Raw genomic sequence first — 23,142 nt, forward strand, 5'->3', positions numbered from 1 at the left:
TAGAAATCCGTGGCGGAGGTATTTGTCCAGCAGTGAACGTCTTTTGATTGAATCAAGGGAGTGAACAAAAATAATTTAAAACCACAAACTTGTTCGTAAGTGAGCTCACTTACGAACAAAACCAGGTTCTGTTAGTAGCATTCTGTTTATAATTTACGTCCAAAGTTTCAGACTACAGGTGCGAAGGTAACCGCACAAGTTTACAATTTACGGCGACAGCGCAGACTTAACTAATATTGTAATGTGGTTTTGTTTAAGGTTTCGTTTGTATATGAAACTTTTTCTAAATTCTTTAAAAATATTTGTATCATCATTGGTAGTATCAGTTATGTGAGTTTTAGAAAGTGAAGTTACAAAAACTCCGTTTGTATATGAAACTTTTTCTAAATTCTTTAAAAATATTTGTATCATCATTGGTAGTATCAGTTATGTGAGTTTTAGAAAGTGAAGTTACAAAAACTATATTTTTAATGGTCAAAAGTATTTATTGTCTAGCTAGAAGTACGAGTATGTCTATGACCTTTGACCAATCTCTTCAATCTGTAGTAGGTCTTTTAATATGCGTACTACCTATATTCATAGTGAGGAAAATCTGGTATAAAACTCAAATAAAACAAAAGTTACAAAGTTAAAAACTTATTTTAATAAAGATTGAAACACATGATAAGGCACTGTTTTACAATTCCACTGAAAACTTTTGTTGAACAAACACAGGTACAGTAAAACATTACTTTTAACATTAATGGGTGTTTACATGGGTTATGGCGTCAACTATCCAATGTTGTATGCTTGATTTCGATTATAGTTTTCATCAGAATACGAGCTTTAGAATACATAAGCTATTCTTATTCTACATGAGTTTATGTTAGAGTAAGTCTCGTGTTCGTACGTTGCGACGCACAGCATTGTTGAATCCCTCCCGGTACTGGTAGAACACTCTGCTTGAGGATATCACGTCGGGGACAGCGTCTGAAAACAAAATTAAGTTTCAAAATCTGAAGACAAATATATTCGTAATTTCGTAACGTCTCTGTATACATTGAAAGTTTTGAAACAACAAGCATCATCTCAGCGGTTAGTAAGGCACGTGTTGTGTGACATGATGACGTCATGTTCAGAAAATTTCATACAACAAAAGTTAATTTCAAACAAAATTATGTTTCTAGTTTGTATTATTACTTATTTTAGAAGATACTCAATCAGGATCAGATCAGGTTATTTAATGAGGCAATGAAAATGATTTGATGATTAAAAATAAGAAACTATGTAAATGCCTATTTTCCATGTTTCTGAGCCAATGGCTGTCAATGTAGGTAAATTACAAATAAACACAATAATTCACACAACCGGGGTGGGAAAACGTGTAATCGCATACAAAACAAGCGATTAAGTCCGCGATTTACAGCGGGCCACATGTGCGCGCGCGCTCGCTGCGCTGTTAATATCAATTACAACTGTAATGTATGTTACGGGGAAATGGCGTAATGTGTGTTTTTCATTTGCTTAATAGAATATACTTAACGCTTTTTAGACAACATACATGTTACAGGTATAAAATGTTTTTTGTGAGATTACGCAAGATACGAAATTACTCGTTTGGAGACAAATATTATATCACTAAGGCCCAGAACAGACGGTGAAACGCAACTGCAACGAAACTGCAACTGCTAGTTATTTTTGAGTTGCATCTAAGTTTCTGCCATAGCGTCCGTTGAGAGACCACACATGACGCGACCAGTCTGAAACTTTCAGTTTCAGTTTCATTCATCAGAATCATCAGAAAGTTGCAGTTTCGTTGCAGTTGCGTTTCACCGTCTGTTCTGGGCCTAAGAAAGCAATAAACATATTGAGTATGGAGTATTAAGATACGAAATTACTCGTTAGGAGACAAATATTATATCACTAAGATGAGAACAAGTTGTTACAGACCAAGAGCTAAGCTAAGTTAGTTTAGTTTAGCTCACATAGCTAACGCCGTTTTTCATAGCTGTGTACAGACTGAAAACTATGCAAATACTGTGGAAAATTGAGCCAGATATACGAGCGAAGCTCAATACCCAACTATTTATTGCATCCATAATGTTACAGAGGTGGTATGGTATTATTTTAGATACAAATTATGGACCCTGTCGGGCACATCATTTTAGGAGCGGAGACTAACTTAGCTCTAGGTCTACAACAAGCATAAGTTATGGATGTTCGTTTGTACAGGATGTTTTAATATCAAACTCGTATGATTAATTAAAATCACCCAAGTAAAAAAACTCAACGCCCTAGGTTGTAACGCCAATTGAAATGCATAGATATTATCTTTGTAAAACCTGGTCCGTGAGCACGTAGAATTTTGTCCAATGACCCCAAGCTACCCATCCTTATCGCTCGCGCGTAATTATGTTCCTGTCGCGCTCGCACACTCACTGCGGGCGCGCGTCGCACAGTCGCGACAGCAATATAATTACGCGCGAGCGATAAGGATGGGTAGCTTGGGGTCATTGGACAAAATTCTACGTGCTCACAGAAAGGGCTTTAACATCTAAACGCCGAGTTTCCACACATGGAGTCATACCTACATCTACCCGCGACAATGTTTGCCGTGCCTAATTGTTATGAGTCCCGCCCCTCGTAAACGATGTTAGCTTATGTAATGAACTTTTGTGTATGTGCGCGATGTGAAGGCGGTTCATTTTAAAAGGTATTTGAGGGTAGCAGAAAAAATTACTAAAACGAACTAAATTGTGATTAACTAGCGGATGATTACGCATTTGTTTAAACTTTAACAACTCAATTTTCCACTGCTAAAGAAGGAAAAACTCATCTTTTTATAAATAAGTGGCAACACTTATCGATTTTCAAGTGTTATGTCTTCAGATTGACGGATTTTCTTACAAACTTGAATCCTATCTTTTGCCTTTAAAGTCTACTCTGCCATACAATCTACCAAATCTCCCTTTCAGCTCTATCCATCAAATATAGTTTTCAACATTACTTATTTAGTCAGCCCAGGGCTTTGACTTCCAAAATATAGTTTTTGTGTGAGCTTTAAACACATAGACGTTGGATTTACAACTTATAAGTTAGCTAATGTAAGCTACCTATGTTCCTTTAAGTTCTCATCACCAATATTAGTTTTGTTAGGCAATCAAAGCCTTTGTTGCCAAAATCACGTTCCTAAGTTCACTCAACAGTGTAATTACGTAACAACCTAAGTCAAAAACGTCGGAACCCTGTTAGCTTACATAAGGCTCCATTGTCTGGGGCCGGAAGCGAGGTGAAATCAAACAGTAAGTCAATCCTGCGCCGCCGCCGGCGCCCGCCCAATCGGTTTAAACAACCCGCTCATTATAACTAGCGGCGGGCGGGGACAATCGCCTACATTTTTGTTATAGTAAAATTTTAAACTCCGTCCGTTTGATTTATAATTTACCTGGATAGGCAAACAGGCATGAGCATATGAACATCGAAAATTACAGATATTAATTATCACCTCATTAAATAATCTTTTTAAACAATCTTTAAAGCTACATACCTACCTAAAAAACTTTTTAAAGAAGTGGATTAGAGATATTTATATTTATTAAATAATCTAAATCTTTAACCTCATGATCACATGGCATCATGTAAAATTTATATGAAATTCAATTGTAAATATAAAAATAATTAGGTATACATAACGATTAAAGATCGTGTCGTAGACTAGTGTAATACACGTAGCAAATACTACAGCTACTGACTACGAAAAGATCTTATTCGTAGTCTTGTAGCAGACCGTAGCGAAGACGAACTATTTTAGCGAAAGAAAGAAAAAGTATTTAATTGTATTCAATATCATGACACATATTATAATGAGACTAAAGTAAAATTATTCTGTTTTTAATGAAAATAAAAATATTTTAACAAGTATTAATAAAACTAAACCACTACTAACAAAATACATTTAGATTTGAACATATTCAAACTAATCTAGGTTTTCATCATAATGACATTCTAGTCCAGATTAAACCTACGCACTTAAGAGAGTATCATAAATTAATAATTAACGACAAACGTCACCGACTGTACCCAATTGTAGTAACAATATGGATTCAGAAGTCGGGCGAATTTCTCTCAATCCCATTATGAATCGCGTTGAGATTATTAAACAGTCACCTAAACGAGAATCGGGGGGGTTTGGGGAGGACTAATTTTACGTTAGGATTAGTCTACATTTAGGGAAAGTTGTGTAAAATGAAATACATTTTTAATGAGGGCTATCGTTTTTATACTTAACAGTTGGCACCCCTGGCGATTGACAGGACCTTACTCTACAGTGGCGCCATCTTGATGAGTGCAAATGCGATAGTCCTCCTACCACTTTAGCACTCACCAGATGGTGCCACTGTCTTCGCTACTAGCCAGTGACAGGACCTTACTCTACAGTGGCGCAAACTGGTGAGCGCTAAAACGATAGCCCTCATTCGAATGTCATAATAGAAGTGACAAGATACATTGTATAAATGTATTTATTTAAAATACTATTTCAGAGGTTCTTTTGCTTTCTATTAATGTTCGGAGGAGTTAACTGATTTGAAGAAGCCTCGTTGCTCTTAATTTAAAATTAAGCTTCTTTAAAGTTCTTACACCACTTTTTTCTCATGCAGCGACTTAACATCAGAAATGGATGTAACACTGGTATTTGTTACACACTAATATTAGTTTCCACTGGGACTCAAACTCGCAACCACTGCTAGTATTGAAAAATTGAGTACACCACAGGGCTACCATCATAGTTATCTCTGCATACATAAGAACATTTAGAAACTTCATAATGCTAATAACCACATAAATCTTAATACATTAGTGTAACCCAAACCTAAAGCGAGCAAACATATTTCGGACGGATCTATTAAAATAACTCATCCGCGAGCAAATTATACGCGATTAATATCAAAATGGTAGACAATCGGTTAGGGGGGGTTATGGTGGGATCAGGTGTTCGACTCCCGGCCGTCAAGAAATGAATATTAACAACCCTTTTGCGGGGCGTAATTGAAAATAATAGGCTCGCTGTGCCCGCGGTGAACGAGTTTAACGAAGGGGATGAAATAAAAATGGAGATGATATGTTGCCAATTGAGGTAGAGAAAATTTTAATGTTTTTGACTTGTAGTTTGATACGACTATAATCTGGTCTGCGAGCACGTAGAATTTTGTCCAATGACCCCAAGCTATCCATCTTTATCGCTCGCGTGTAATTTTGTTCTGTCGCGCTCGCACACTCACTGCGGGCGCCCGTCGCACAGTCGCGACAGCAATATAATTACGCGCGAGCAATAAGGATGGGTAGCTTGGGGTCATTGGACAAAATTCTACGTGCTCACAGACCAGGCTTTAGACTCAATTTAAAGTCAAAAATTCAGCTTGTGTTACTTATCACTCACCTCAGAATATAAAAGTTACAGTTTTATTGACTAGACTATAAAGCCAGGTCCAGAGGGGAGTAACGCGTAATGGAATGTATCGTGTAATGTAATGGAAATAATAGGCAGCACTTTACATGTAATGCTCGTAGTGCGGTCCACACGTAGAATTCGTGTTATATTACACGTCTTACATTACACATTACTTACACCCATCTGGACCCGGGCTTAAGCCTATAAATTGCTGTGTTATTTTTATTTTTTTTTAGATGGCCATTTTAACTCCACTACCTATACTGAATATGTATTTCAGCGCTATATCAAATGCCATATTACACAAGGTTCACATAATTTAGTAAAACTCCCGTTTTTTTTGGAAACGGTTTCTGCATCTATTATTTAGTCGTTCACCGGAGCCCGACGTGAGATTACCATTACGCGATAATACCTAGTTCTGGCGGTTCGCAATTTGTACGATTGTATTTGCTTGATAAATGGTTTCCAACTCGACTCCGTACTAAGGCAGGCTAGGGTGGAATATTGTATAGGTTTTAAGAATATTTAAAACTTCCTTGTTTATTTAAATAACTTTTCATTAAAACTGCCTTATTTCGCTCACTCCAGTTTGTATGGAAAATAACGCTTCTTACACCCGTATTTACACATTACTATGAGGTCTCACAGTGCGCGTGGACGCACAGGGCTCTACTCAATGCTGTACGTTTGATTCGTTGCTTCACTTGTGTTGCATCGTTTGTGAATACGGGTGTTAGTAACAAGACTGCCAAAAAAGTATAAATACATGTTGTGTTTTATCAAATAATATGTGACATTTTCCCGAATCTGTCCTCGTACACAATACTCTTTATTACAAAAAGTTAGATTCGCGTTGTTCACTAGTTTAAATTGACATTTACGTAACATTATCAGGTGTTTTGTGTATGAAGTTTGACAGATTTTTGATGTTTGTCAAAGTGCAACACAGCCTTAGTATGGAAATGTCATTTAAAACTAATGTTCATTGCGCGTTTAAGTTTTATGTAATAAGGGGGAATATGTTTTTATTCACTTACCTGATCGCTGTATTTGAGACAACGGCACAATTCGCCCGAAGAAGTCTTTGTGGACCTGCAACAAATAAACTTGATTGTAGACTTCAGCAATATATAGTTGGTCTTCAGTAAATAAATAAATAGCTGGTATTCCCTATAGCAGCCTGGTGGTTTTAAAAAGCCACAGTGTTAAGCTTCAACGACATCATAAAGGTAGGTAGCAGGAAGGCGCTGGACGCAGGCCGAAACCAACCGGGCAACATGGAAAGCATTGGGGGAAGCCTATGTTCAGCAGTGGACGTCATATGGCTGAGATGATGATGACGATGAGTGTTAAGTTTGATGTGCCAACGTCTGTATTAAATTGTTTTCGTGTGAATATGTGAATACTGGTGTGAATTTAATTACACGAGCGCCAAGTCGAAGCGGCGCGTGCCGAGAGCGGGCACTCGCGGCGTAACGACCGCGGGCGTAACGACGACTGTGTAAGGCTATGGCCACAATGATAGTGAACTATTAATTATCTAAAGAAACCGTTTTGGGCTGCTGATGTTTCAACATAGGCTTTAAGTCGTAATATAATCACTGCTTGGGTATTGCAAAAACAGAAAGTACTCGTAAAGTAAAGTAGTTAGTGTCGGCCGTTTGGTGTAGTGGTTCGAAACGGACTACTATTCCGGAGGTAGCGGGTTCGATTCCCGCACAGTACAAACATTTGTGTGCATGAACATATTTGTTTGTATTGGACTGGGTGTTTTCTATGTATAATAAGTATGTATTTACAAAAAAAAAAGTATTTAAGTATGTTTATATCCGTTGTCTAGTACCCATAGTACAAGCTTTGCTTAGTTTGGGACTAGAAGCGCAGTGTAAAATGTCTAATGATATTTATTATTTATTATTATTCATTATAGTCTGGTCTGTGAGCACGTAGAAATCCGCTCACAGACCGGGCTTTAAAACAGATCATATCAGTGCGCTCTGACCACCGAGGCAGGCCTGCCGTACCAAAAAATTGCGACCTTCATACGATAGATCCTCCCGACTATTACCTAAAGGTTTCAATGTTTCTAACTACCCTAAAAACGCTGCCAGTTCTTTATAAAGGTAGTTTCACCAATAAGACACTGCTAGGCCACTAAGGGTACGGTATGGCACTGTAGTCTAGACCTAAGAGAAACGCCTCTCAAGCCCGTAGCCGCCGCAAACGCGCTAACGACTCGACAAAAACAGTTACGCTAACGAGCTAAGACGACGGAGTCAAAGAAAAAATAATTGCAATTTAAAACGCGCTGTGATGACGTTTCTAACATCACACGGTCTCGTAGTAACGACGTAGCAGTGCTACGCCGTAGTTAACGTAGCACTAGTCGTGCCACTTGTTCGTAGCAACACTAGCAACTCGTAGATGTTTTTACACAGAATGTGTCTCTTTCATAGAGATATAGAGAGATGCCAACTAATGCGCTGAGTTCGAAACTCAGTGCCGCATTAGAAATTTACACACACAAAGTAATCAAAATATGTGTTCATTATCCACTGCGGTATCAGTACTCAACGTTCGAATAATTTTTAGTACTACGCAAGCAATGTAAACTGTTTACATTATGATGTAATTGCTGTCATCATTGCTCTCACGAGCAATGTGTTCTGTTTTTGGGCATATTGCTGCGACACCGGCTCCGCCCCCTAGTCAAATCTTACTTTTAGTTTCTGTGTCTGTGGTCTCTTTCGTGTTTTAGTGACAAAAAGCACATTTTTACGCTATCTTTGTTAAAAATCTTCCAGAGGTGTCGCAGGGCGCAAATCTAAAAGTATTAACGCTTAGTATTTATATCTTTACCAAGCTAATTTCTCGAGTCACCGAAATCATTACTACACCGAACCCTCGAAAAGCGTATTAATATCAATAAAGTGGAATAAACAGCAGTAATGGATAAGCAAACCGTATCATGAGAGGCGCACGGGCGATAGGAAACCAATTACTAGTTTGTTACAGCGTCGCGAGCGCTTCGACAATATCGCGGGCAGCGCGGGCGTATCTACGAGCTAGATTGGACGTGTGGTCTGAATTATAGGCTGAAGCGGAGAAAACAACTACTATTCTTTGCCAAGACACTTTTAACATAAAATGTAATAAGCTTACCAGCCCTAGTGACATTTAGTACCTATATCGATTTTAGACGGGAAGCCAAAATATTTTCTTATTTTAGCCTGTAGTTAATGCTAGCCCAGTTGTAGCAGAGGCTAGCGGGAATATTACAGTTTTTAAACGTAACGTGTGTTGTTTACATCGAAAATGGATCATAGAACACAAATTACTAATAGTCCTGTTAGCCCCTCGTACTAAGCTAAATATGCTTGTGTCACGAGTGAGCTCACCACAATAGTCGAGCGGCGGCGGGATTCGATCCCGCGCTCCCCGGATCACGAGTCGGCCAGTCGGACCCCTTCACCGTTCGGCTATCGTGGCTTCATTATTATCAAATCAAATCAAATCAAATCAAATCAAATTTCTTTATTTGCGTAATTCCAGTAAATCATCATCATTTCAGCCATAGGACGGCCACTACTGAACATAGGCCCAACGATTTCCAGATTGGCCGGTTGGTAGCGACCTGCGTGCTATGTGCCCTGCCCACGTGTGATGAATACATGTTCTGAAACGTGTCCTCTCACTAAAGACCTAATAAGCAAGTGCAAAGTTACACAACGTGCTATGGAGAAGAACAGGGTTTATGTAATAATGTCCGCTGTCTCTCAACCCTTGTCCCGCGCCGTAACTTCGTTCGCCCACAATATTTCCGATTACAGGCGCTAGGCGGGCGCGGTAAATCGGAACACACAGCATAAACACAATTTCGCACTCATAAAAGTTATCGGCGGGGTGACGCGTTACGACAGCGGGGGGGACCTCGTATAGTCAATCAGAGGTGATACTCCCAAGAAATTGTTATGGACTCGTTATTTGAGGTAACGTTGTTTTGGGATCCCTTTCGCCATAAAGCAGAATGAGGGTTGACTTATTTTCTTAATACAAAAAAGATACAAAGGATTTTCGGTAATCTCACTTTGGTAATATGAATGATGGAGCTCTGTTTCGGAACACGATAATGCTGGGTTGTCGTACAGATTTATATTTTATGATCCAGTGACGATTTAACTAGGTAGCAGTTTAAATGATTGTTTGATGATATCGAAAGAAGTGCACTTTTAAAAAGAAAGATCCTAAATTCGGAACGGGATATAAGAATCTTTATTTGATTAAATTATGTAACTAGATTAATGCCGAATTTCCACATTAATCTATTAATTGAGACATTTCATACGCTTAAGAAGACTCGTTAAGTTTTGTCTCGTCAGTTTTTTTGGTGAAAAAAGTTACCATAGACCATCTATACCAAAGTTGTTACCTTAGTTGTCCCCACACAATAAGAATACTGATATTGACAAACGATCGCCCCTGATATTGACAAACGATGGAGCGTAATCCTCATATCACAACTAAACCTGCTTAAAGCCAGGCTATCAGCTTACTAAAAGAAAATCAAAAACAATAGGTTCGAAAACAACTTTAAACATTCATTCCGCTCTCAAATATTTATCGGCGATACACAGCGTGGGTAGATAACATTTTTCCGGTCGGGTGACGGGGTAGGTGGGTATACAGTGTGATGTGGAATCAGTGGGTGTATTTTGTGTGAAAATACCTGGTGGTATCACCGGAGATTGGACATATAACTTCAGAGGAAGGAAGAGTATTAACTAATATGTATTTAGTTGACTTACAGACTAACGGCTAACAAAACTGCTAATCTAACTATGTACTTATTGACACTTTAAATACATACATACAGTCGAAAAACAACTCTCCTTCTGTCGCAGTCGGGTAAAAAAGAGGAGATTCTCAATTCGAGTGTATGTTTTTGAGTATTTGCTTTTGAGCTAATCGGATAACATACTTTGAGGTTTCAAAGTAGGCTGCAAGAAGCCCAGAAGTTTTACCGTAGAGAAGAGAAGAATTCTGTACTTCTGTACTCACCACACTGCTCGGTAACGTTGTTTTTTTTTAATCCACAACGAGGAAGCTCTTGGCCTGTATCTCAAGAAGATATGATCAGCAGGCCGAAGGTTGAAGCGAGCTTCAGCTGGAATCCTCAACCACGGAGGAACTGGCTATCTTACCTCTAAGTAACTGCCGGAACACAACAATGCTGTTAACATTGTTGTTATGGCGACAGACTTAGGTAAGATGGTGGTAGCTAGCCAGGCAGACTTAGAAAAGCCCTACCACCAACCAAACCGAACAGATAAATTTGCCCCCACTGGGAATCGAACCCGGGACCTCTGCGTCTGAAGCAGGTGGTCTTACCACTAGACCACAGAGGCGGTTAAAAGTAAAGCGGTGCAGTGGTAAAGCTCCACAAGCTACCAGCGCGCGGCTTTAAAAAATGTTTGTCGTAAGTAAATACCGAGTACATAAAGGCAGGTCTTCTTTCCCTTTTTATCTTGTGGTGGGTGGGTATATTGATATCCCGCAAACAATACAATCAGAGCCAATCTGCCGCGCAAATAGGAAAATAGAGTGCGCGACGGCACAGGGCCGCCTCGGGCGCCTGGGTAATTGGTGTTTATTCATATTTCGGGGGTCATTACATTAAGAAGCTGGCAACATTGTTAGTTTTGAACAAAGGGAGGTTTGTGAACATAGTTGTAATTTGGGGTGGGTTTTAAATGCGGTATTTACATAGAAGTGTCAGCAGTAGAGCGAATTATACAACAGCATTTTTTAGCAGTATGGGCGGGAAAATCCTCAATTTATCTTTTTTTCATGCTTTGCATACTGTCACGGATGTTCATACCTCGTTCGTGGCCGAAGGGATTAGGTATAGCAATAAAAACAAATTAAATGAAAGGCACCTAGCGTTTAGTGTAGACGTTTCCATACATTTTTTAACCTTACCTGACTAGCTCGTACTTATTGCGTGTCATGTAAGCTATAAATTACTGTATTGGATTGAAAAAGAGGCTGACAAAGGTGACTGAGTTTTTTTCGCCACTTCTTCTCAGCACCACCCTATATGTTGTCCCGAAGTGGTGGTAGGGCAAGCTATATTTGGGACGTGTATAAGTGCCCTGGAAAGGGTCTATGTACTGAATAAACTATTTGAATTTAAAGTAACTATATTATGGTCGTCACAGACTTAACTATTGTAGTCTGTGCCATTGTAGAAGCTCAGCGTTATTTCACAGCACTCAATAAAAACTAAACCTGATCCCAAATCCGTCCCTGCCCATATCTTGAGCAGCATCGCCGCGTCGCGAGCGGATTCACTCGAATCCGCGCAATTTTCCGCCGGTCATTTTTCATTGTTCCGACTCGAAGCCCGCGGCGGTAGCCCCCACCCACCCTTATTTGTGCCCGCCCGTAAATACGGCCCTGTGTAACTTGTAACTAGTTACAAGAGTCCATATTTACGACGCTTTTCAAACTATTCAAGTTTCGTATTAGGACGAAATAAGGTGGAAATTGAAAAATAAGTTGAAGGAAACTTGCGAGGTGTATTAAAGAAGTATTCGGCGGATTGGAAACGTAAATTGAAATGGTTGGTTCGTAATAGGCACTAACATATCGCTTCGCGCTAAGAATTCAACACATTTTTCTTCTATAAATGTGGCAAGTATAGTGAATATTTACTTGACGTAACAATAACTTTTTACTTTATCACGCGACATTAGTTTCATAAATAAATATATTTTTATTGAATCATTTCAGCCACACGACGTCTTCTGCTGAACATAGGCCTCCGCCAATTTATTGTATGAATACCACACATAAACTGATTGACAAAAATAGCTCAAATATACCTAAACCACCCCACACATATAAATAACACAACAACAACATAATTTACAACGATATTACTCGATCTTTTTCCTATAGAGCGTTTATCCGCAGTTGCCCATTCACCTCTAACACCGCCCGCCCTACATTAATCTCTCTGATATTTATGTATTGCTCTATTAGAGCTTAAAGCAGGACCACTATAAGAGGATGAGCAGCATAGTAAGACACCTTCGATAGTAAGGAGAATGTATTTCAGTATTTTAAATAAGTTTTGCCCGCGGCTTTGCCTGTATTGATCTCGATAAATTATAGCCAGTGTTGTTTTGTATAAGTAATGAAACTGTAAAGTTTCCTCAAAATCAGTCCAGTAGTTATTGCGTAAAGGAGTAACAAATAATATATACCAACAAACCTTAGCAGTCTTTACACGTCCCAAAACAACCACTGCTTCATAAAGATTATGTAGGCTATGTTGAGAAGAAGCATCACAAGAAAATTAGTCACTATTGTCCGCTTCATTTTCAAAATTTTTAATTTTTATGTACTGGTGAGGGCGATTCAAATCCATACATTGTTATTTATTAAATGTCCAATGAATGTGCTTAATTATTCATATTTTTGTTAGCTGAACCCAACCATTATTTCAAACTCTACATAGAACTCTACTACATTATTTCAAACTCCCCATTCATTGCATGACCAATTTGTTTTCTCATAGTATCGATGGCGACAAACAATAAGATAATGCAAAAGTCGCCAGTCTACCCCCATAAACAATTCATAGACAAGACTAATGGGGAATAAGCATTATTACTTCCCTTTTTACCCGGCAGCCGAAGGTTGGCCACGGCGGTATCGTTTTACGTAAATGGGCTTGAGAAAGAATACGATTTCAGGAAAACTATTATTTTATTGTCCTTTGATAATAACCACTTTTGTTCTCACAATTTCATCCCTCTTTATGCATAACGTAAATGTTATAGAATCCTATTTATTTTTATTTATACAGGGTGTTAGGTAAATGGGTATATGAGCCGACTCTAGCCCATGTAAACATGGGCACATAAACGGTATGGTGAAGTCAGAAATTTGATATCATCATTTTATTTTTTTTATTTTTTTTTTTCATACAAAATAAATTTTATAAAATCCATTTTGTATGAAAATTAAAATGAAGATACACAAGAACATGGGCTAGTGTCGGCTCATATACCCATTTATCTAACACCCTGTAATTTTTGTGGTGTAGTAGTTACATTTGGACTCTATGAAGGTTTTTGGTCTTAGTTGCAAATAAATAAAGATTTGATGGGTTGGATAAAGTTCGGTTAGAACAATACACACTTGAATAGACTTAACTAACTGAAAAGAAATACAATTTCGTGCTTTGGAGGTCACTTAAAAAGCAGTCAGTATGATCAAGCCATTTTAAAAGACTATGGCGTTTCATTAAAAGTGACACCAAGCTTATTATAAACTTAGTTTTTGAAACAAGACGATTTAATTTTAGTAATTGTAAATGTGCCAATAGTATCTGGGGGCACGGCAGTGCCCCCGCCAAGTCGAGCGCGAAGCAAACACTGCCGTACCATCTTTACTGGAACCATTTCGCCGCATTTTCAGGCCCCTATTTGAGAACCTCTGGATAAGACCAGAACGCAGAAATTTTCGTCATCTAGTAAGCTATAATCACATACTTAAAATCCAAAATTTCAAGTCTGTAGGTCATTTAGTTCCGAAGTTAAGCGAAAGCAAAGTTTCGCATTTATGACACTCACTCACTCACTCACTGATGATCATCAAAATAGAACTAGTGCTTCCCATAAACTCAAGAGAGCTGAAATTTGGTACAGAGTTAGGGTTTAATGGCCACATAAAGGGAAAACTATAAAAACTAGGAAAATCGAAGATCTGGAGTAACACCACATTCATAACCAATACTACTAGCGCCACACCGGCACCGTGGTGTTCGCCTGTACCGCTCACCGCTAGATGGCGCTAGCACTTTGAGCGTCGATTTTCTGCACCGCGGTGTCCAAATTTTTTTTCCTCTCTAGACCCCCCCCCCCCCCCGTCCATCAAGTTGGTTGAATGTTGTGTAATTTGAATTTGGTTGGTTTCGTTTATTATATCGTGAGGTTCGCTAAGGTTAAGTTATAAAACAATTATTCTGATTCGTTGTCCATTTTAAAGGTCGATGTGTTTAATATCGTAAAAAAAATGTCGATAATATTAAAGGACGACGACGTTAAATTATTATGCCACATTCTACAAAAAGAAGTGAAATCCCACCAAAAACATTCTGTAAAAAAACTAGCCAAGTCTCGATGGTGCTGCTTGTTTATCTCTAAAAAGTAATGAAATCTAGACAAAGTCGTGCCAAGTCTATGGTTCTTTACTGCGATTTCTTTATTATTATAGTTAATGTTGTGTGACTTGGCCGTTGAACAATCTTTATTAAGATAATCAATAATCATGCATAAGTGTTATTGAAATACGCAGCTTTATTAAGCCTACAATTGACTGGTTATTAAATCAACGTTTTCCAAGTGGCAATTTTCCATCGTCAATGGGTAGCGGTTCTGGCAACAGATTGGTGCAATGGTGTCATGGAGCACCTGGTTTTGTACCCTTCAACGGCCAAGTCACACAACATTAACTATAATAATAAAGAAATCGCAGTAAAGAACCATAGACTTGGCACGACTTTGTCTAGATTTCATTACTTTTTAGAGATAAACAAGCAGCACCATCGAGACTTGGCTAGTTTTTTTACAGAATGTTTTTGGTGGGATTGTATTTACAATATCCACCTCCGCTTCCACCGTAGGCATCAGGAAAACTGCGTTAAAGTACCGATTTTCATTTATCTGGATTTGACCAATAGTTATGTAGCGATTTTGATTTGTCTGCAAACGCACTGAAAAACTTACACAAGCAAATTTTTCAAAAATGCTCCGTTCAAGACAAAGCACACCCTTCTCATGGAAATGATGAACCGTCCCATAAGGACGGCGAATTACCTCCGTGCTCTCACGCAAATTACATTGTGCCAGCACGATTTGTTACTCGGCAAATTGTGAACGATCGCTGGAAGACTTAAGGCTTTTAGTGATGGCGATTTGGATGATGATCAATGTAGATTTAATTGCTTCGATGGAGTAAATAATATAATTAACTGTAATAGTTAAAATATACCTATGCTTGTTTGACATCACTGGTACTTTTTTCTACATGTCAAATTGTTTCCGGCCGCGGTCTACAAATTAGTTCGTTCGTTCCAGCCAAATGACGTCCACTGCTGGACAAAAAGCGTTTATTCCCGATGTCCCCCACTATTTGTCCACCACTGGTGGACATCGAGAAAAAAAGTTGCAATGTCCACCAGTGGGGGACAGCGCTACTAAAATCTTCCCGTTGGGCCCTACTGGTGGACACTGAGAAGAAATGTGTTGCTCTGTCCCTCAGTGGTGGACATCGAAGCCAAAAAAGTTCCATTGTCCCCCACTATTATAATTTGTGTTCATGAATACAAACATTTTAAGTAAATCTTATACTAATAATTATAATACATACATTTTTAAAGCATTTTTATTATAGTTTAAAACAATCCTTAATTTATACTGACGCCCCTAGGAAGTGTGCATTAATCGGAACGGTTTTGTCATCATTTTTAATTTTCCAAGTACCCACAATGTTCATGTTATCAGAAATTATTGTGTCGGTAATGTTACTATTTTGCACTTATTATCTGTAATAATGTCGGAAATTGCAGGATCTAGTTCACGACAAATTGAAAAAGTTTACATAAATAGGAAAGGTGGGAAAGTTCTTTTGCTTGCAGGCCATCAATACAATTTAAAAAGAAAGCATAATAGTGGATTACAAGTGTGGGAATGTGTGCATCGGAAAAAAATAAGATGCACTGGCTTAATAAAAATAAAAGTATAAGTACCTTACACTATTAATATCAACGCGAAGGTCAACCTTCATATTATTTTAAAAAACTGAGAATTATATTAATTTGATAGCAATTAAAAATGTTTATTTTTTAATAATCACGATTCACGAAAACAAAACAAATAGTGGGGGCCAACGGAACTTTTTTGGTTTCGATGTCCACCACTGAGGGACAGAGCAACTCATTTCTTCTCAGTGTCCACCAGTAGGGCCCAACGGGAAGATTTCAGTAGCGCTGTCCCCCACTGGTGGACATTGCTACTTTTTTTCTCGATGTCCACCAGTGGTGGACAAATAGTGGGGGACATCGGGAATAAACGACAAAAAGTCTCTCCCAAGGATTTCCATAAGACTGGTCCTGCCTCCCACTAGTTGGACCGACGATCTGGTGAAGGTCACGGGAAGAACCTGGATGCAGGTAGCGCAGGACAAATTAGTACCTACTTACTAATTTATTGCTTAACATAAGAAAGAATAATGGCGTTTTTGAATGAAACACTAAAATCAGTACGAGAACAGTCAGAAACGAGTCGTAGAGCGAGCACGAGACGTTTTTTAATTCGTTCCTCGCGGGGGAAGGCACAAGCCAAGGCAATACTGCCTTTTATGTAAACTTTTATACCGATCGTACAATCCTGCCACTCGATAATACCGTTACAAAATCGTCGATCGTCAGTTTTAAAAGTATCGATTATTCTCTAATCGACTCCAGCTAACTCGGTGATCGATCGGCCATCATCAATGCGTTTTAGAAATTAAATTGAGAGTTGCGCTGAAGGCCCTTGGAGGAATAAGGCCACATTATATCGTTATCGATGTATCGGTAACGTAGATATGTCGGTCATGGTCGTGTACAGTCAACAGCATGTCAAATTAACATTTTTGTTTTAAAATCGCATTTAATTTTACTTTCTTAAGACAAAGTACTTTTAAATTAGCTTAGTCACCCATCATAGCGTGATTGAAATCTTACAGCACCAATCAGCAGCCAGTATCAAAAGTAGGTAAGTACGTTTAAATTAATTATTATGACCGTTGTGGCTAAACGCAAACAGCCGCAAACTGCGAAAGCCAGGAAGAAAAAAGCTATATACTATCATAGTCTGTATCAAACCTTTTTACATGCTGTCCGCTAAGGCCCAGTTTTTTGATTCTTAGTTAAAATAACTAATTGTTAAATTTTGCTACTAATGGTTAAATATTAACAAAATGTAAACAAATAGTTAAAAAATGTACTAAAAGTCAATCTAACCATTGTTCGAGAAACATTTTTTCTGTTAATGAACCATTTGTCATTTGACATCTGTCAAATTTGACTACTGGCTATTTTAACTACGAATCAAAAAACCGGGCCTAAGATTTCATATTCTTAAAAAAACGAATTGACAACAAATAGAGCTCGCCCGGGGACGTTAGGCTGTTCGTTTTCGAAATTCAAATAATGGAGTAATCAGCACCAGCCAGTATCAAAAGTACGTTTTAATTTATTTAAGTAACTTATACATAGTGTGTATGAAAACTTTTTATTATACATGCTGGCCGCTAACACTTCACATTCTTAAAAAAGAAACGATCCCGCCGTAACTATCCGCACTGGCAACAAATAGAGCTCGCCCGGGGGCGTGGGCTGTTCGTTTTCCAAATTCAAATAATGGAGTAACGAGCGCGCCAGCCAGTATCGTCGCGGTGCAATCATGCCGCTAATCCGCACAGACAGGGCGAACCACATTCGTGGGGCTGCATTTCATTTGTTTATTTTGAGGTTGTATTCTTATTTTGAAATTGGCTGATATCTTTAGAATGTTGCTCTTTGTAGGTCAGTGTTTTATGAAAAAAAAGGTAGTTAAATAATGTTGACACTGAAAGTGAATTGATGGAAAATTTCATTTTCAAGTAAAACTAAATGTTCATAATAGATATTATGGAATATCTGAAAATTTATGAAAATTTTAACTCAAATCAACAAAAACATATAGCTTACCTACCTATCATAAACAAATCCCTGTCATATTTAGTGCTAAAACTGCATAAACATTAGTTGTCACTATACCCGTTACATTTTACATCAATTCATGCTAACAAGCAAATCTGACACTCGTTGCTAAATAAACTACAAACAGCTAAAATATATTGCCATTATCAGATTTGTGCTGGACAGGTTAACGCGCCTAACAATTTAACGTTAAATAATTAACGAGATAACACACTGTAATTTTCATTTCACCCCGTATTATCGGGATTACGGTCCCAATTTTCCAACCCCACTCACTCTATTATTGCAACTAATCTTGTCACTAATCCTAGTCCGATTACCGAATGGTGCGGTTCCAAATTCAAACAAGCTTAATCGTTCCGAATTCAAATGGGCTCGAATAATGCGGTTCGAAATTTAAACACGCGTGTAATTTTTGAATTTGGAACCGCGCGCCATGTGCATCGCCGGAGGATATCGTTTTTTTGGCGCCATACCGTCGCAGTTCGGATACGCAAGGAGTTAACGGGCGAGCGTATTCATAGGGTGAAAAGGATAATAAACGTTTTTATTGGCTTTATCCCGCGGAGACCGAGCCAACATTGTTACACGGTCTTCCTTTTCATAAAATAATTGTGATATTACGTACCGTACTTGCATGAAATTACTTCTCAAACGAACCAACATGGTTCTTTCATTTTTCATTTTAAGGAATAACTTTGGAAGACGTTTAAGAATTATTCATATCAACTTGTTTTTATAAAGGCGTACTTTTGAGACAATACAAAACAGAATACATTTGTCGGTTTATTTGGCCTTTATAAAGAGTGTAAGATCTAGTGTAAGAATGTCTGAACTGATTTATGTAATTTTTAATCAATCAAATAGGCAAGTCTTGTAAATACAGTCTAGAAAAAGTCATAATCCATGAACATTTTGAACATAATATGATGAAGAACTTTCGTATAAGTCAAACCAGCCTGGCGCTCAGTTTCTAGCAAAAAGTACAAAAAACCCTTTTAAAACCAACATTAATTACAGTTACTATTCCTTCACCACCGAAACCAAACAGAGGGTTATCAGCAACTCTATTAAAAACGCAACAGCATAAAAGGGGGTGTACGTCAAACAAATTGCAATTAACCCGTTCTATTCTGCGGCAGGTCACTCCGCCCCGGGCGCTGTTCAAAGCGGTGGGCAGCGGCTTTCAGCGCTGTTTGCGGTAATCAGATAGCGCTGCGCAATATGCCACATGTTTGAACAAGCAAGAGACCCCGGGCAACGCAAATGGCGCTTTTTAGCAAGGTTGATAATGAGCGTTTGGTTGGGTTAATGATTTTTTTTTAATTACAATTGGGGCTGAATTGAAATAGCAACTAAAGAAATATGTAAACGTCATTTGATCGCCTATTTATTTGCTTCCTTACTAAATTTAGTCCACAAGAAAGATTTTAAACAAAAAAAAACATGCCTTTAAGGCATACGCGGACATCAGTTTCCGTTCAATATTTCTCTCTTTCTCTCTCTAATCAATATGTTATTTATTAATTATACAACAAGAAACATTTATGATATAGAAGATTTTCAGAAGAAATTCTTCTTTTCTTCCTTCCTCGTGGAAAGACATTGACATCACGAAGCAAGAGATTTCTTGTTGACAATGGAACCATAGGCCATAGTGTAAAACCACCTATGTAGAGTACATTAAATTATTTAACAACGCGGAACCAACCGCTCATGGTGTGAAACTCTCCTATAGAGCCTTTAGCTAATCCTCTACAGCATTAACGGCTGCGGCTTCAGAATTTCAAAATAAAACTATTATCCAACAGCATTTAAAATTACGGGGCGCTTCTAAAGCAGGCTCTTCCAACTATGAGCGAACAATCTTTGTAACAATCTCAACGGGAGCGTCTAAATAACCGCCGACTAGCATTGATGCAATTGCCCGCTCTAACGCACAGCCCGAATAGAACAGTACATTTAGCATGTAGTTATTAAGGTCATAATCTGACAATATGACAGCAATCTACGGCAACAGTCAGCTTAGAACTTTTTTTTCAGTTGTGTAAGTACAAATAATATTCCACAAAGATTAACTTCTCTTTAACTCTTCTTAACTTTTTGGATTGAAATTGAAAATAACAATAAGAACTAAAAGCTCCCTTAAATGAATATCCCGCGACGTGAATTAACTCTTTAACTAAACAAATGATGTTTAAAATGAGTAAAACTTTATTTTCAATTCTTGCTTTAGATAAAGTCTGTAAGACAGAAGAGTTTGCCTGCTTAGCATTAGCGTGGAGTGTGGCAGTGTGCTACTTTATGATTTAAGTATGGATTGAAAAGCAAACGAAATTTGTGGCTTGATGCTCTCCAAGGAGGGAAGAAGCAAAGTAAGCAGAGTGTATCTCAAAAAACTGTCAGTTATCTTCAAGATGTCAGGTTTTGTGCATGGACCTATAAAAAAAGGCGGACGGAACTCGCGCTACAACTGTGACGCAAAATTTTGGCGTCTGTCTATTGTGTGAGTGAATTTAGGGATGCCATGTTAGCCAAAACATTTTACCCATTTATTTTAAGAAAAACATAGATCGGCAGATGTTACTTGGAAATGTAGACAGAATTTGAAAAGGATGAAAGGTGAATGCGTTGAGGTAGGCGCGAAATTTTCAATGCTAAAATGTTCTTACATTGTTTGCAAGTCAGTGTCAGGGTATGTACATAATGTTGATCAAAAATGATTCACGCAGTTACAAATTACGAATCTTGTGTACATTATAATCATAATCTTATGCATCATCAATATAATTATTATTATCTCTGATAGATTTAAACATACAACCTGACACTGACTTGCAATCAATGTAAGAATTTCGCAGTTCCAAATTTTTGGGAAGGATCAAATCTGCCTATGAAAATATATTCCATTAAAACACAATTATATCATAAATTATTTTATTTCTATAGTATACGTAATAAATAACTAAAAAGTCCTAAAATTATTATTAATTTCCCATATTTCGGGTAATTTTCCCACGTAAACAACTGAGAACACTGGTCTTTGACGTATTATTTTTTCGAGTGAATGACGTTTGATTTCAACTAATTTCAATATTTTAATATCGGGAAATAAGTGATTGGATTATTATTTTACCTGTGAAATGTGATTCCTTAATTTTTGTTTGTTCGAACAGAACGGTTTTTACACAATTTCATCACACAAGACATGTCGTAATTGTGTTGTTTTTTCGCCGCCTAAATGTGTCAACTGTGTGAAGTTTGCACTCGAAGTGGTGCGTCAGGGTGTGAATGTGCGCGTGCCGGCCTGTACGTACAGGCAAGCTGGTGTATCCTAATGTCACAGTATTTTGTTGATGAGAATCCGTCCGACTTTTTTATAGGTCCATGGTTTTGTGTATGTTATCCAGTCTATGGGTCATTCCACAAAAATATGTCAACTCTTAGTCCGCGCCACATTTCACATGAAATATTTGTTAATATTTTATTCCAAAATTGTTAAATAACAGCTCGCAATGTGCTTTATTCATCACCCATTTATATTTTTTGAAACTATTTTTAAAACATCTTAAATTCCTTTTGAATGACCCAAAACGTCATTCCCTAGGCATGTCCGTACTCCATAAGTTTGTGTTTTGGGACCCACATTTATAAAAACATCAACTTTATCCTTTGTTTTAATTAACGAATAATCTATTTAAATGTATATTACACCAAATTCTATTAATATTTTGCGGTTTCAATAAACAATAATTTGATTTTCTTTAGTTGAAAAAGAGTCTACAGTTTTTAGCGTCATTCCCTCGCCACGCACTGATTTTATAATTTTGCGCTTTAATATGTATTTAGAGTGAATGACATTTAGTTGACTTTAAAGTACGATACGAAGTTATCCTCAGACCATACTGGCTTTGCGGTAGCCGTTTTTTTTATTAGTGCAAATGTGCCAGATGTTACCGAAACATGTGTTAATCCAGTCACTTCGTCAGTCCCTAGTTGAGTAGCTTTATTGATTATAATAGGAAATTGTATATAATTTAATAGTATTTACGTGTAGTTTTTTGGCTATTTTCGGCACATCGTATTAAGCATCTTATAATATAAAGTTAATCTGCATTTGTGTTAAGTTTTACTCCAAATCGTCAGTCCCTAGAGCGTCAGGCCCTAGCTTTAAACGGCACTTGGGACTAAATTACTAGTTAGGGAATGATGTTTTTTATATAGTGATAATAACAAAACAACTACATTATGTGTATTAACTTATCTATAAATGTTAAGGTTAAAAGTTTTATACTTTATTAGAAGTCATATAGGAGTAATGTAGTATGAAAAAATTGAAAATTATAATTTCTCCTAAAATAAAGCATAAAGTGACTGGCCCTTTTAGACATAACATAATTAATTAATAAACAATAATTTACACTAATAAAGTATTCAAAAGCATCTTAAAAAAGTTACGGACAAAATGACGTCGAAAATATACAGATTTTTATGGAATGACCCCTATAGAGCATAAAAGTATATTTTTATTTACTTCTTTTGCTACTATTGGTGCTGTACACCAAATACTACCGCGGACTTATGTGGCCGTTAAAATTTCGCTATCATTGATGCAATCGCCCGCTCAAAGGGGCCGCGCGTAAAAACTAGCTAACAAGCGCGCGCGCCTCGGGCTCTATTCACAATTCGCGCCAACGGGGAGCGCTTCTAAATTCAAATTTTCAAATTCGGAACGCTCCAAATATGAACGCGTTCGGATAGAGATTCGTAATGTGATATTCGGAGCTTAAATACTCTTTGAAGACTAAAATTGCGTAACTTCTTTTTTCATTTTGATTGAATACCTGCCAGTAATAATTCCATGAGTAACGTTAAACGGTAAAATATAAGTGGT

At 37.7% G+C, this 23,142-nt stretch overlaps 1 protein-coding gene across 1 annotated transcript in view; it reads right to left on the reverse strand.

The window, feature by feature from the left end:
* Positions 1-673: 673 nt before the first annotated feature.
* Positions 674-23,142, reverse strand: part of LOC135078604 (chromosome transmission fidelity protein 18 homolog) — a 50,994-nt gene continuing 28,525 nt past the window's right edge. Inside the window, exons 20-21 of the mRNA XM_063973133.1 lie at positions 6,469-6,523; positions 674-969 (exon numbers count right to left, since the gene is read on the reverse strand). Coding sequence (XP_063829203.1) covers positions 866-969; positions 6,469-6,523 — 159 coding nt within the window. The 3' untranslated portion in view covers positions 674-865. The remainder of the gene's footprint in view (positions 970-6,468; positions 6,524-23,142) is intronic.

This window comes from Ostrinia nubilalis, chromosome 15, assembly GCF_963855985.1.
Source record: "Ostrinia nubilalis chromosome 15, ilOstNubi1.1, whole genome shotgun sequence".
Classification (NCBI taxonomy): Eukaryota; Metazoa; Arthropoda; class Insecta; order Lepidoptera; family Crambidae; genus Ostrinia; species Ostrinia nubilalis.